Source organism: Triturus cristatus, chromosome 3_1, assembly GCF_964204655.1.
Source record: "Triturus cristatus chromosome 3_1, aTriCri1.1, whole genome shotgun sequence".
Taxonomy (NCBI): domain Eukaryota; kingdom Metazoa; phylum Chordata; class Amphibia; order Caudata; family Salamandridae; genus Triturus; species Triturus cristatus.
The window spans coordinates 1,081,484,937-1,081,502,005 of NC_140583.1; the positions used below are offsets into that span (position 1 = coordinate 1,081,484,937).

At 39.8% G+C, this 17,069-nt stretch overlaps 1 protein-coding gene across 1 annotated transcript in view; it reads right to left on the reverse strand.

Annotated features, from left to right (window-relative positions):
- Nucleotides 1–8,788, reverse strand: part of LOC146861561 (indolethylamine N-methyltransferase-like) — a 125,168-nt gene extending 116,380 nt beyond the window's left edge. Inside the window, exon 1 of the mRNA XM_085645948.1 lies at nt 8,634–8,788. Within this exon, the coding sequence (XP_085502074.1) occupies nt 8,634–8,778 (145 nt within the window). The 5' untranslated portion in view covers nt 8,779–8,788. The remainder of the gene's footprint in view (nt 1–8,633) is intronic.
- Nucleotides 8,789–17,069: the final 8,281 nt, after the last annotated feature.

Consider the following 17,069-nt stretch of genomic DNA (forward strand, 5'->3'; position numbering starts at 1 on the left):
GGTTTTATTTAGAGCACACGTTTCTTCAAACACAGTTTATTTTAACAATAGCTTCCTTGACATTGATTAAGATAGAATTTTCAGCAATTCAATTTTCATCACAGTTTCGGAACTAATATTGCTTTTTGTCTTTGACCAATGGAAGCGCACAAGCTAGACAGCGCCAAGTTTTTATGCATAATAGATTTATAGTTGCAATGTTTCCAAAACACTGTTATTTAAGAGGAAATATCTTTGACCAATGGAAACACACAAGCTAGACAGCGCCAGGTTTTTATGCACAATAGATTTATTGTTGCAACATTTCCAAAACACTATAATTTAAGAGGCAATAATATTTTAGTACTATACTAAATATATATGCGTCAGAAGTCATTGTGATTCATGACGTGGTCCACACAATACAAGTAGTTATACTTGTGTGAGTTATAAACGGTGTTTTCACCACCACAGTATCTTTTCCGCAACAGGTTTCACAATATGTTTAGGATCTAGAGGTAGCATGTAACATTGTATAAATACTGGCTTTGTAAGAATAATGTATAAATATTGCTGATATAAAACTGTTGATGTACCAGGTTAATTCACACATTTAATATTATTTTGTTATCAGTAAGTGATGATGTCAGTCAGATGTTGACAAATCATTGTATACTCTTCATCTAAGTGATACTGCTTGGAGACGCAGTTTGGCTGTTAATACATTATTCATTTTCATGCATAAATGTAGTTGAGATTATTTCGGAGATCAACAGCTTTTATCCATATAGATAATGGTACAAGGATATTGAACATCACTCTTCAGCATCACAATGTGTTTTAATCATTTATAGTCATTACCTTTCATTTTCATTTTTCCCTTTTCTTTCTTTTTCTTTCTTACTTACTTGATTTCAATATTAACATTATTAACAACAGTAGAGGACACCCTCGTGCACTTGGGATGATATGTGGGACAGTAAACCTTTCAATCATGGCCGCCCTCCATGTCAGAACTAGCTATAGTCCTTCATTTGTGTTTACGACATCACAGCAGCTTGCATACGCCAGTTCCGGTTGATTTCACTTTTAAGCAGCATTTCGCACGGGGCGAACACTATTTGTAATTTGGATCATCGCGCGGAGCTTTAATCTGAAGATAACAGTAAGTAACATTTAGAATATCAGGCATTCACTAGTATCGATACATTCGTAATGTGCTTCTGTAAATTGATTGCACGCTGTCTCTTAGAAACATCTACACAAACATCACCAGCGTCTTTCAACCATTTAGTGGTTACAACCATCGCATCCATCCTCACATTACGGACACCACATCCACAAAGGCATTGCGAACACCGTATGCAATAATCTAGCAAGTTGGACACTCTCGACGTTGAAAACGCCTGGTGAGTTTGCTACTGTTTTTTCACTGCGATACACTAGCTTGTGTGTTTTCTGTTGATATTATCAGGTGGTCATTTGCAAATTATTCTGACGCTCATTTTACAGGTTTTTCTGACCAGTCGAGATAGACACACATTTGAGTTTGGAATCCATTGCAGTATGAGGATTTTGCTCTGAGGTAGAGTAGGATTGTGTACCATACCTAGCATGAAAGGTGATTTGAGCACTTCACACACGCGGTGCTTTGGATTTCTTTAGTTTCCCCCGTAAGTCGACAGTCCACTTTCTCTTCTCTTTCTCTCTCTTGCATTTTTTTTCACTCTTTGTCTAAAATGTCTACACACTTTATCCACTTGTCTCATTTCGCAGTATTTTAAACCCTCCTGGGACATAGAGGCCTACCAATTCTACTATCATCTTTCATCTCATTTTCATTTGGGTAAATTTCAGACTTTATTGTACATTCAATATAATAAATGAGATTCATTTTCTTTGTAGAATTCCCCTGAAGAAGGGTGATGAACTCACCCAAAATGCATTGGGAATGACACTTGAGTTGCGTCGTACTGCTTTAATGTATTGTTTGGACTTCTTGTAACTATTTTGGATTTTGGATTCTCAAGAGAAGTGTGATTAAACAACACACCAGCAAGAAGAATTTCTGTTTCAGATGTTTTTTGTCACAATACTCGGACTGTTTGTATACATTGTACATTATGTATTATATTTGATCTTAATTGTTTTATGGGATGTTTAAAACAAGCGAGACATGGTGAAACAGTCAACGTACACTCAGATTTGAGTGTTTTAGGTAGTGCAGGTCCTGTCTAGAACATACTGCTCTAGTCTTCACTTCATTTTGAATTGGTGGTAGGGTGGAACCACCACAGGTATTGAACACCAAGTTAGAATATGTGTACCATTATTTTGTTTAGTAGGACACACTAGTTAAGTTGAGTGCATGCCAGCTGTTTTAATTTACTTTTAGAAAGTAGACATTTTCTTGTCTAACCAATCAAACCTGCCTCTGCTAGGCTGTGTATTCCCTGTCTAGAGTTTGAGTGACAGGGCTGGGGAATTCCAGGAGACAGGGTGAGGGGTCGCAGTGGTGAATAGAGAGATCTGCATCTAGATGGGTGGGAGGAGTTGCACCTGGGACCTGAATAGGGCTGTGCCTTCCCTCCACAATGCTGGCTCCACCTCCTGTGGTGCGTCTGATGTCTCTGCCCTGCACTCTGAAAGGAAAGAAGGAGTCAGGTAAACAAAGTGCTCCAGGACTGACCAGAACCGGTTTGAACAAGGGAAAGGCCCCTCTGCCCTCAGAGGACAAACGATTTTGGGGTATAAGTATTGGGACCCTGATCCCAAGAATTTAGATCACTTTGGGAAACAAGAAGAAACTCTGCTGAGGAGAGGAACCAAGAAGAAACTGAGGCGAGACTATCCCTGAAACTGGGGGATTGGCCTGCAGGGGTTGCCTACTGCCAAAGAGAGGAGAAAGGAACTTTGTGTGTACTTTTGCTCAACTTGTGAAGGATCTCCAATGGCTTAGAAAAGAGTTTGCCTCCTACTGAAGTCTCAGGAACAACAGACTTCACCCCCCAGCTCCCCAGAGTTCTTTGGAAGTGCCTGCTGCTGTTGTTGAGCCTTCTGAGGGACTGCGTATCGCAAGGAGCTGGAAACGCGACTCAAGAAGGAGAAGTGTGCCGCCGTCAGAGCTGTTGTCATCGCAGCGTGTAAAGTGTGTCACCGATGCAGCTATCGCATTGAGCGGAAGTGTCTCGCATCATCCAGGAAGTATCTCACAACACCAAAGAAGCGTGTCGCCATCGCAGCCATCGTAGCTGACGCATTGCACCGCATCAAGAGAAGTCTCGCATCGAGGAAGAAGTGTGTCGCCATCGCAGCCATCGTAGTTGTCGCATTGCATCGCATCAGGAATAGCGCCTCGCATCCACGGAGAAACGTGTCGCCGTCGGAGCTGTTGTCATCGCATCGCGTAAAGTGGTGTAGTCGCTGCAACATCGCATCGAGCGGAAGCGTCTCGCAACGTTGGAGAAGAGTGCGGCTGCCAAGGCCGCTGTCGTCGCATCGCGTAAAGTGTGTCGCCGCTGCAGCTGACGCATCAAATCGAGTCGTCTCGCAACATCGGAGAAGCGTGCTGCATCTGGAAGATCTTCACGTCTTTCTTTCTTTGCACCAAAACTTTCATCACATCAACATCGTTGAAACATTTTCGTTGCTCTGCGTGTCGCATCTAAAAAGGTACATTGACTTAAAGTGTCGCATTTAAGAACTAAAGAGAACTACTGCAAAATTCTACCATCTAAAGTAACAGTATTGTGTATTTTTGTCGTTTAATGGTCTTGTGGTAAATCTATATAAAGAAGACTTATTTTGTGATATAAAACCTGTGTGGTGTCCATCTGTAGTGTTGTCACTTGATTACTGTATGTGTTCACAAATACTTTACACACTGCCTCTGAGATAAGCCTGTCTGCTCATGCCAAGCTACCAAGGGGTGAGCAGGGGTTATTTTAGGAGTGTACCCCCTTACCCTGACTAGAGGCAAGTGTCCCTATTTGTCACAAGTGCATACCTGTGCCAACTAGAGACCCCCAAGTCTAACATTTCTGCATTCCTTTGAGACCACAACATGGGCTCCATCTACAACAACAATGTATGCTTTGATATGGAGCATATATTTAGAAGTGACGGAGTACATTTCTCTCAGAAAAGCAGCCGGATAATTATTAACAACTTGAAAGACTGCAGTCTGATTTATGTGCAGTTAACATCTACACACAATACACTCAATGGCTCTTTTAAGAGCCACCCTATTACCAAACACTTAAAACTTTTCAGTAAAAATCCTTTAAAAACCAAAACAATTTGCAGACCTGACTCTGTTGTTGATCTGCAAAGCAAAAGCCTGAAGGCAATGCCCAACAGCACATTCAGGATATATAACTCTCAATTTGAATCTATGCATTTGACAATGGCAATGTCAGTACTTTTATGAGTGTCTAAGTGTGTGTAAGTGGGTGCATACGTTTCTCAGTGAGTCTGTGAGTACATGTTAGAAAGTGCCCTTTTTTCATGGTCACTCCCACAAGACTGGAAGTGCACTCGGACCTGCTAACCAGGGTCTAGTGCCAGTGCTTTTTCCCCTTAATCTGGAGCTGGGAATTGGTACACACAACTGGCATGCACTTATTACTCCTTATAAGTTCCTTGTAAATGGTACTAGTGGTATCCAGGGCAAAGGTGATAAGAGAGGTCACCAGAGCTGCAGCCCTTTGTTAAGCCACCCTAGGTGACCTGAATAAAAGTGTGTCTGCAGGTCTGCCATTCCAGCCCTGCATAAGCAGCCTGTCTGCTCGAGTAGGGCCCTGCACACCCCTCATGCTGCAGAGCCACCCCACTGCCTTAATGTAAGTAAGTCACTCTTAAGGTTGTCCTCCTCAGCCCAGGAGGTAGAGTTCATTATGTTAAAGGTGATGGTATATATGTTCCCACATATATATCCCTCCAGTAACACTGTAAAGCAAGGTTTTACTGTAAGTGACCAGCGTCCCATAGAGTTACATTGGCTGGCTACTGGAAAAACTCAAGAAATCAAACTTTATTATGGAATGACCAAATTTTGTCGTGTTTGGTATCAAACACCGTGCTTTTTCACATGATTCTCGTGTCAAGAGTGAGCTGGCATGCACAGAGATGCAAGGATGAACAACATCTGAGGATTGTAAACCTGCGTTCAGGTCCTGTGAACCCCTGCTTCAGAATGGTATAGCCAACTAAAAACTGTCTTGGCAAAGCAACTTCTATTTTTTACAAACAAACAACTTTCAACTTTATCAAGGAATGTATCACATTATCAAAGAAACAGAAGGGGTCAGAGCGGTTAAAGTTAAAGCGTACATAAACAAACAAATGCATCCGGGGTCACATAGAAAAAGCAAACTGCTGACAATAGGTGCACAGGCATCACTGTTAAAGCGTACATAAACAAATGCGGCCGGCAAAAGTGAGCAACAGCTATACTAAAGTGAAAGCATGCCGAGTCACACACTTGTATAAAATTAAATAAATAAGTAGTCCCCAACAAACACATAACATTTTGGAGTGTAAGGATACTGTAATCGGCCGGTGTTCCTCACGTAAAACTGGAAATGATGTATTAGAGCGTTAACCAATAAGAAGCCAGGAAATTAAAGTGATACAGGAGTGAAACAATTGTAAGCAGCAGGCTAGATTACACTTGGTAGAGTGATTACAGCAGGTCTTGCAAAGAGTGCTTGTGCGCTAATGCTCGACCTAAAAAGCACTCTTTTAGACCAAGAGCTAGTTTTTTGACAAATTTGGTGTAAATCCATCCAGTACTTCAGCATGTTCAGAATCCCGATAGGAATTAACATGGGAAATGCAAAAAAAATTTAAACCCCATTTTTCTCCGTCCCCGCTTCACGGATACCCTCAAAACTTTCATATACAACTAAAATCACCAACACACTTATTTTTTTAATTTTTGTGAACATTCTGCATATGGCGCTAAAGTGATAAGCAAGTCAAAATATGCTTTTCCTACATAAACATGGTCCTATCTATAACTACATATCTATCTGTCTGTCTGTCCGTCCGTTCGTCCGTCCGTCTGTCTATCTATAAATATATATAGCACACTTTTGTTTGCTTTATTTTATCTTAATTGAGGCCACATTATCAGAAACCAATAATTTGCAGATATTATATATGATAAACAGTGTTGTCAGATTTTTCGTTACATTAATTTTGTTGTGGTTACTTAGAACAATAACAGCAGGAGTTACTACATCGAAATTAAGATATTAAAATGTGTTTGTGTCTATACACCTCAAACGCAGGCACATATGCACACATGCTCTCTCACACACACACACATACACAGAGCATTGAGTGTTAGAGATACGGGTTAAGGGCACATAGTTAAAGATAAAGGGGTAAGGGTATAGGGCTATAAAAAATTGTTTTACTCTTAGTGAATCTCTTTATCTCCCTCTGCATCCGATTGTAAATATAGTTCCCCCAAAAATGTAATTACTTATTTCAAATAAATCTATTTTAAAATGCACTGTTCTAATAACGTTTCCAGGTTTCTTCCCTTTAGAGTCTAGTTTCTACCATACTCTATGTTAAACCTTTCTGACCACAGGGCCTGTGTCTGAGGTGCTCGTGCAGGACGAAAACAATGTCTTACTTGTGGTCCATGGAGTCATCAAAACAGGGCAGAAATCTGGAGTCACAGAAAGGCAGGAGACATACACTCTAATTACAAGAGCAGGGCTAAAGTACGAAATACTGCAGATTTGATTACGAGATGTGTGATAAAAGTCACACTCTAGCAGTTTCCTCAATAGATTCCAGTAGGTCAAACCTGCTGAAATTTATAGGGGCAAAATCCCCATGAAAAAGGCAAAACATGCAGAATTGAGTGTGATAAATACCAATGCTGTATGTTATGCCTCATTTGTAAGTTAGAAACTCAGAATCAATCAGAGGTTTTTGCCTCATGTGGTACATGCCTCCTCCTCTGGTAATGATATTTAACACGTGTGGTAAATATCTCACTCTATTTAACTTAGCTTATACTAAGGGCTTAGAGTAAAAAAGAGAATATCATAGAGATGGGATGGAGAAATATACACACATGCACACAAAATAACGTCTCTGTAAATTGCAATTTCTTTCTGTCATAGTAAGGAGAAGAGTTCAAGCACTTTATTCATTTAATACAAATGTAGCCTGATTCACAAAGGCCTAGTGAAGAAATTGTAAATCTTGTCCCGTACAGTTATTTTCCTGTTTGGAGAAGAATTCAAACTTTCTATGCACACACACTTTCTGTGTCACAAGAAACACAAAGGAGTTTAGAATTCGAATTCTATAAGAGAGGTAGGGGCATTTACAAGCCCCTATCACAACCACAAAGTTAGTTTCAGTGATGTTGAGGCAGCGATAAGTGCTTTACCTTATTTTCATGGCAGTGTTTAGCCACTTAACAGGGCTTAATGCTACCTTGTAAATAAGGCACCCTTTTATGCTGTACTTAACGTGAAGGGGGAGGGCAATGGGTGTTGCGGTGGGAGTTCCACCACAACACCCACTGATTTTGACACTGCCCCCTATTTACAAGGATGGCGTAAATAGGAGGAAGTGCCAAGAATAAGACCAGAGAAAACCTGGTCTTAAGCAGGCGAAATGAAGAGAAATGCTTTATTTTACATTGTGCAACACACATAGAAACAACAAATTGCCATTGATTGTTTATGTATGGGAAGGGGACCCCGATGATTTGCAACTTCTATATGTGCTGCATTAAGCAGCACACATAAAAGTTACATAACGTCATTTAAAAATTGTTTATTTGCAGGAAGGTGTCCCTTCCTGCACATAAACAATCTTCCCCTCAAGGCTGACACGTTAGCACTAGGCTGCTAAGTTTAGCGCCAGCGCAGGGGGGAAATGCAAGGCTGCACCACATTGTTGTAAATTTGGTGCAGCCCTGCGTTTCTGAAGTGGTAAAGTGCGGCATTAAGAAAAGAAAGCTCACTCCGTCACTTCATCGTAAATATGCCCCATAGAGTACTCCAATTAATGAAAAATAAAGCATTCATAATTCCTAATGTTTGGAAAATTATTCATTTATCTATGTGGTGATAATTTAACTTGTCACATGTAACGTTTTAATTGTTTGTTCCAATGAAATTTTGAGTGTTCTTAGAGAATAATGGAATCCCTTGCTTTCCAATTTAATATGGAAGTGTTGCCTTGCAACTTCCACTCTGACAAAGCATTTAGTCCCACCTTTGACCAAAACACAGTTGAGAACATTTTCAAGGTGAGAAGCTACCTGCAAGAGGCATGTGTATGTCTACAAATACAATACTATTTGTGCTCCCCTACATGAGCCTGGTGTCCCACGCGGAATAGATCACAATCCCATCTCATACCCAAACATGTGAATGCAACAGTTCCAATATAGTATTGACTTGCAGCGTACGTAAACGCATCATACAAATGCAAAATATCACAACTCTCAACTCTGTGAAAAAGGATTGGGTATTTAGATTTACAAGGTGTTTTCTTCAAATGAGTTGTATTTATCTGCACAAAATATTTTGTGAATCTGGTTCATTTTAGAATATTTTTTTTAAAGTATGCCTCTACAAAACGTGCAAGCCCTGTGACAAGAGTTTTTCACCTACCTGGCTTAAACACTTCATGTAGGTGTTCGAGAGGGAAATAAAATATTTCTTGCTTGCTAAGAACAGTGTGGTCAGAATAAAATGTCTCTAAAAAAAGTCTTGAATTGTTGGTTTCCTGTTGGACGTCACTTGAAGCTAACGCCATGGTGCTTCCTTGTAAATGATGAATCCTTGTGAAGACATTTGCTAACTCACTCCTCTTTATAGGACATATTGCTCCTCAGGCGGTACTCATGCTTACTGCTGATCCTGCTGAGGTGTGAAAAAAACTGTTGTTACCACATTGCTTATGCAAACTCTGCTTCAATAAACTTTAGTGCTGCCCTCACCAAATAAAGTACTGCCACAGGGATGCCTCTTGGCAAAGTGAGCCTGTTATAAATGTTGGCAAAGCATTTTACGAGGACAGGTCTCAATACCTGATTAAAATGCATACCTGACATGATTTAACTATTTAAATAATGTGTACTTTATACAACAGAGTGGTGATTTAACCACTTAAATGCAGAGGGTAATCACCTAAGAATTGTGTGCTTTTTTGAGATTTGGAACAGCTTGCGCCTAATCAATCCAAACTAGGGGCCTCATATATGGAATTTTTGCCTTGGGCAGAGCTGCAAGTCACCTTGCTGTGCCGCCCTGCGTCAAAGTGAAAGGGCAGGAATGCACTGAAGTTAAGCAATACGGTGCATTCCTGTCCTTTCTGCCTGTGCTGTCACCGTTTCGGCAGCCTAGCAACAACATAGCCACCCTTGCACTACTCTGCAAGGGTGCCTTTGTTGCAGGCAGGACTATTTTTTTGCAGTAAGGGGCACCTTCCTGCATAAAAGCAATCCTAAGAGAGGTTTTCCTCTTTCTATGTGGGCCGGAGACTGCAGCACACATTGGAAAGAGGAAAAAACATGGAGATATTAAGGCATTTCTCCTCATTATGCCTCACCTCTGGAGGTGTACGGATTTGACACTTTCCCATGTTTACATGTTTATGTAAACCTGGGGCAGCGTCAAATTCCATGGGTGTTGCGTGGAAAAATCCACTGCAAAGCCTATGGAACACCTCCCGGGTGCAGAGTAAGGCAACTCAGCCGCTTGCTCTGCGTCGCCTTCCTCATGATTTATGAGGCCACTCAAAGCCATGCAGGATTGCTGTGCGTGCATTCATGAATCTTAATGACAACCCTGCGTCATGCATGTATCACTTTACATGCTGCAAATGCCATGCAGGGCTATCTTAAATAAGCCCCTAAATTATTGTGCTTTTGCTACACCCACATATGGATGTGATTTACCCTGAAGTGGCCTGAGAAAATAGACAAAATATGTCAAAATGTAGTGTTTTTTCCTGAAAAATAGAAAAAAACGTGCCCTGCACGAAAGCATGTTTTACTTTACATATAGCTTCCCCAAAGGTTTGCTGTGCTAAGGTCACCTTCTTTCCAGATTCCAGAAACAGGCAGCATGGAAAAAACCTTTTATTCACAGCTTTTTATTTTTTCAATTCTCTAAGTGAAGTGTTGGCCTAACGGCTAGGGTGGTCGACCTCGTATCTTGGGAACTGGGTTTGAGTATCAGCAATGATGCTGAACATCCTGTGATTCTGGGCAAATCACTTAATCTCCCTGTGCCTAACAAAAATGAATGTGTCCTCATGTAATGCAACTGGTGCTATATAAAGCGCTCTGATACCTGGTTAAGTTCGCGCTATATAAAACTCTGTAAAAAAAAAAAGTGGTGGCAAAAAAGTGCTGTTTTTGCAGGAGTGAAAAAGTAGGTTACTAATTTGAAAAGGAGGTCTCCTTATTAAGTTAATGACACTACAGGTCATACAAAAAGAGTAACATAATTTCATCATTGACAGCTGTGGTACAAGAAGAAATTATTCTTCCAGAGAAATGATTGTTAAGTTTATTGTTGGTAGCAACAATTTTAAAGTCAGAAAAACAGCCCAATAAATTCTCCAACCAATTTAGAAAAGTAGAGAAACATGTAGCAAACAAAAGGAGACCAAAATTAGGAACATAGGTGGGCCAAATTCATGAGTCTGTAAGCTTTAGTACAAAAGGTACCAAGAAAATACAAACACAAATCAAAGGTTCAGATCACGATTAACTAGTACCTAGTTGCAATTATTTTTTTTTAAAACAGGATAGAGCAGGAACCAGGTAAGCACAGCAGCTCATACTAGTTAAAGTTTTAAGCTTATGACTTTAGGCCTGCTTTATTTATGGCCCAGTCATAATTTCAGTATTAATAGAACATTGGAATGTTAGGAGCTTTATTAAAGACAATAGAGTGTTCTGGGCTTCTAATGGCCAGTAGATGCAAGGAGCCCCAAAATTCCAATGTTTTCAGTTCACAGCTGTTGCTGTGAACAAAGGTCTCACAGAGACGGTGGGGATTTCAGTTGTCTCAGGCTCTATGAGGCCTTTGTTTTATTTGTTAGAACATTCTACCCTCTAGTGAGGGAAGCTGGGTTATACCAGCACTAAAGTCCTGCTCCCTTGTTAAAGACGCTAACCTTCAGCTCAGGCCTTTACTGGCTGGCATAGCTCCCTCCGGCAGGCTATAAGGCTTTGTTAGAGGACCCTCTTTTACAGCAGTTTCTCTGAAGGTACCAAAGGTTTGTCAGTTTTGACGACTTTTCATTTTTCAAAGTGGGAGTTTGTTTTTAAAAAACAAACAAACAACTAATGACCCCCACATCTAGGGAATGTTTCTGCTGGGTGAGTTGGTCATTATTATAATTCTTCTGTTCTTCATCACCAGGTTTTTCCTGGCTAGGATGGACAGTATAAAAAAGACATCAGACTTTGATTATTGCATAGGGCGTGGCTGTGTGATGCTCTCACTCAGATGGCCAGTACTCTGTTGGGCTGTTAAAGGAAGCTTTTGGTTAATGGAGCCAAAAGAGGCACCACCAACATAAAGCTGATGGTCCTCCTGACTCTAAATAGGGCAGACGGACCAATGCTGACAGGGTAGTCATCTTTGTGGCAAAGTACTGTGTTCACGAAAGAGTAGATCAGCTCTTATTCTTCATTCTAGTGCCCCATGCCTTTCAGCAAGGCAAAGTAAGAAGGCAAAACACCCTCAAAGTTGTTGAGTTCTCACTGAAGACATTAGTGGGACAAAGATGCTCTCTTGTAGCCATAGCATTCATGGTTGTCTGTGCAAACTGTAAGTTAACTCTTAGAAATACCAAATTCATTGAATCTCATCCCCAAATTCTGAAAGAAAAAAGAACAATCTTCAAAACAGATATTGAAACCTCCTTTAGTTGAAATGTTACTGTTTTGGGATGAAGACACTGGTATTCTTGATCACAGGATGCTGACTTCCTTGTTTAATGCACTGTGTTAGTTTGGAAAACCACATCAATCATATGACATTCCCTAAATCAATTGCAACATCTCTAATAATGAAGTAAGATAATGCAGTATGATCACATTTATTTAACGTACCACAAGACAAAGTCATAGTTTTTGATTCCAAGCCAGTAAATGTCAAACACACTAGTGAATTATGAGACTTTCTTCTTTCCAGGTAAACGTAAGTATTCTGGAATAATACAAAAGTTAGGAAATGCTATTTATATCTTCAAAGTCTTATGAGTATTTCTTTACGTTTCACTACACCATAACTGTGCAGAGTGTTTCACTAGTATATAAAACTTTCATTTGCCACTTCCTACTATTCGCCCCAGTGATATAGGGATTATGAATGCAACACTCAAGGCAGGATTCTAGGTTTTAGGACTCTCTCAAGGTAGGGCTCCTGGAGGGTCCAGTCCAAAATGATCAATGGGGACTTTCAGAGCCAGGCCTCCTTAAGAAATGTGTCCCTGTAGCAGGTAAAAGAAGGCCAACCCCGTGGCCATAGGAGGGCAGTTCTGGTCCCCTGGGTGCAAGGAGTCAAGAGTCCTTAGGTCTTTTGCTTCCCATAGTCTAGTGGGGTCTTCTTCCTGTTTGTTTTCCAAGTCCAGGAATGATTTGAGGAGGTGATGGTAAAGGGACAGTCATATCATGTTCACTAGTCAGTGATAGGATAATTATTTTAATTGAATTCTGGCTGCTGTCTTGCAAAATTGCCACTTTCCTTTCCAGCACTTGATTTTTCAGCTTGTAGCAAACCACCCAGAATTAACCAACCAAGATCTTGAAGCCATCCAATCTCTGCTGGAACTCTGTCCCTTGCTAGCTACTGCTTTTATTTTTACAGGTGTCTTCATCTCTGTATATGCTAGAATTTAGTTTCCCTCCAGCTGGTGATGGAGTCTGAATGTCAAAGCATTACTGACAATAAATGGTTGCTGTTTCTGTCAGTCCCATTTAGCATTTTTAAGTCAGAATAAGAGATGTGAGGGCTGCACTTTGTGGTGCTATCTGTCCTGTTTCCCTCCCCGTTGTCTATAACTTTTAAGTGACCACTGGGTAACACCACCTTTCTGCTACCAGAAGTCAGTGTTTTCCAAGAGGAAGGCCATGAACAAACCAGCCATATGAGTGTATGGAATCTCTCTAGCAGGGTTTAGAGATACATCATTTATAAACTGGCTTACTCTAAGAGCACAATGTACAATTGTTTAGAGTCATTTTTTACCTAAATCTATCCTAAATCTATTTTCCCCATTGCATTGGATTTTTTAAACTGAGTGAAAAATAAATTGTAATCAATTTTCCCTCACATTGAACAGAAAATGGTGCATATATTTATAAATAGGCTGGTTCCTTTCCAATGTGACTTTGCCTACACAGTGACAACAACTTTTAATATCTGTTGTGTGGGAGGCATAATTTGTCCATTTTGTTGTGTGCCTAATTTTTATATATTAAAAACTTTGACCTACAAGCTGAAGAGATACTCTTTAAGGGTGACCTAGCTAATAAAGCTTAGCTAATAAGCCATCACAATCAGCATCCATACCTATCTTGCAGATAAGCTGGCCATCCTTCTGGCCTGGACACCATCAGATGGAAGACTAAGAAGTGTAAAAAGGAAAAATAAGACAATAGGCCTTTTCCATCTATGCATCCAGAATCTGGAACAACATGCCCTTATACATCAGGAACTTTCCAATGCTACATCAGTTTAGGAAAGAGTTCAAGATTCACCTCTTTAAAGAACATTATATCACAATAAATTAACTGCCCACAATCCAGCTTCTTCTCCTTATACATGTTCACTTAAAGCTTCCCTTTTACCATTTACAGCTCTCCGCTGCTTTTTGGCTAGGTCCGTGCTAAAGCAATACAATGTACGCATAAATACACATATACCTACATACATACATACATTCCTACATATATAAACATAGGTATTTCTATAAGGTAAACTGACTTTTCTTTGTAATGTTTCAACCGAGCCAAAAGCACAATGGTGTTTTCTAGTGCCATAAATATTTTCATGTATGTGGGTGCAGTAAATACACACATAAACCCTAAATGACATTTAACTTCCATGCCACTGCTGCATTTCTTGTGCCATCTATCATGACCTCACAATAAAGTTAAATAAGCCTGAGGTGAAAGCACTGTTCTATTGTAGCGCAATGGCATAGTTTATGAGTCCTAAAACGTACAAAACAAAACAGGAATATGTGGAGTAGACCAAAGCAAAAATGATAGCTTTTATCATATGGCCGTTCTCCAGCAGGAGTCAAGATGCACCTAACCATCTCCTGGGAGTACTAGTCGCTAATGAGGATGAATTTGCTCGCACAGCCCCAGGTCTATGTTCCATCATAAAGTCAATTTCTTGCAGGGAGCTAGATTACCTCACCAGTTTAGGATTCTCTCCCAACATTTGCATTGGCCTACTGAGCGATCTAAGGTCTCTCTGAACTTGGAAATGAGCCCGAACATTATGGAGTTAGCTTCTTCACAGATCACACCACTGCAAAGACGTCCCTCTCAAAGGTGCTCCTCAGCTATCCTCTTAGTAGAAATAGTCTGCCAATGAATGCAATGTTTTGTCAAGCTCTTCTTCATTAGGGTGGGAAAGACATGCACCACATCATCCAATGAAGAATGTGTCCACACTACAAAACTCCTTCTTTTAGTCCAGTGTCAAGAGCTCTGCTGCAGAATGCATTTGCTCTTTCAGGCTGTCAAAGGTATTCTGATACTCTGCTGTCCATATCATTTTCTTTGGCTGTTTCTTGAAGTCAATTCTGTGGTTGGTACAACAACACTCCTAGACTCTTAAACAAAGTACAGTAGTTCCCATGTGAGGCCCTAAACAACTCACACCTGAGTGTGGGTCTTGGAAGGCGTCTTGGCTATAATGTTCTAGATACTAGGCTTCAGAACCAGCATGTGCCCTCACCAACGTTTAATCTAAGGCACACCACATAGCCTTCCCTTTTCTGGCATACACTGTCATTAATAGTCAGGCCTGCTGTTGTAGAGCCTAAAGCCCTTTTTGTGGTTGGCCATGAGGTCCTGCATGCTGTAGCTAGAAGCCACAATGATGCTGTTCTGGTAGACTGCACTGTAGACTTCTAGCCCAGACAGGGCTGACCCTATGGAACGTGGTTGGGACAATTTCAGCCTCAAGGGAATCACTTATAACTTAAAGTGTCTCTCTCAGGTAGACAATGCAGACCTTATCTTTAGACTCCCTGTTAGGGGTATTTGTCGATAAAGTTACATCTCAGAACAAGAGTTACTGGCAGTGGTGAGTTCCGGTGGTCTTGCGTCAAGTAAGTGTGAGGCAGTGCATTTCAGATTCTCTCACCTACATGTGGTGGAAGGATTCCTCTTCAGCTGTCCACCTTGCACGTTAGTGGTAATGACTGATAGGACAGCTGTTACATGGGCATTGCCCAGTGCTTGGTGCAGGATGCATTTGTTTAAGTGCAATGGTACAAAGGATGTCAAAAATAGAACTTTTAGCTCTACTTACCTGTTGGGCCTAGCCTTTCAGCAGGATATTTACCTACCTCTGCCTTCCTTTGCTGAACTTGTTTTTGTTGAATTCAGGACTCTGTGCACATTACCACTGCTAACCTGTGTTCACTCAAATGAATTATAATTTTAAAATCTTTTTTCTAATGGGAAAGTAGGTTCTTAAGCTAAAATCTGAGCACTTTTGTGCCCAAATCAAGAATCACTGACATAAAATTGATGCATGCAATATCAAAACACAAGAATATTGGAAAATAAATATTGGTTACAAAAATATAGACTTTTCCTATACTTAACTTGTAAAACCACAAATACTGAGAATGCAAATATCGTTGCTCAAAATATTGATTTACACCCAGGTCAAAAAAAGAAATATTGGAAACAAAAATATTATCTTATAATATGTCAAAAATATCGATTAATATAGACTACAATATTATCACCCAAATAATTAAATAATCCTTAATGAATATTACAAAAATCGCTTTATACATATGAGAATTATTAGAAATAAACCTAAAACATTTTATACACATTGCTAAATTAAATATAACTAAATTACATCAAAATAATTGTAATCATTCACCCCCAATAAATTAAATACCTTAAATCAAACCAACACAATCCGAAACACTATTGCAATTAACTAAAACATTTAAAAAACAACCTACATATTAATATATATTCACTGAACAAACCATAGGTTTCAGGGGCGTTATAGTTAGGAATCAGCATTTAAAAAAACCTTAGAAATTCACTGAAAAAACCATAGGTTTTAGGGAAAGTCATAGCTAACTGGACATTTCACTGGTACAAAACCATAGAAATTCCCCCGTTATAGATAGTTCTGCCAACTATAACTCGCGCCCCCGCAATGCACTGCTGATGACATCACATATTACATCACTCATGACATGGTCAGAGACATCACTCATGACATCACTGATGAAATCTCAAATGACATCACTGGTGACATCACTGATGGCATCATCCAGTGAATGTGTGTTTTTCTTAAAAATTAAATATGTTTTATATATGTACATCTCAAGGTCGATGGAAGAATACATGAGTATATAAGTGTCTAAATGGATGATTTTGTTTTGTAAAATTGATTGTATAACTGACTGATTAAGTGTATCTTAGTGAATACATGGGTTAGTGAGTAATGTTTAAATATGTAAATATCTGAATAAGTCTCTCACTTTGTGTATAAGTGGCTGCATGGGTTGGTGAGTAGCTACATGAGTGTCTATATGGGTTATTAGTTGTTTTTTAGAGTATCAGTATGAGTGTCTTAGTGTCTAAGACACATACTGTTTGTATGTGTTGAAGACAGCATGTATGCAGGACTGTATGGGTGGATGAGTGTGTGTATGGGTGTGTTAGTGAGTGAATGACTGTCTCAATAGTGTCTTTATGAGTAACTACATATGTTTTAAATTAGTATATGTGAGTATTGGTGTACGTGAGAGTGAGAGATTGGAAGAGTTACTGTATAAATAAGTATGTGTTTCTATAAGTGATTGTTTAA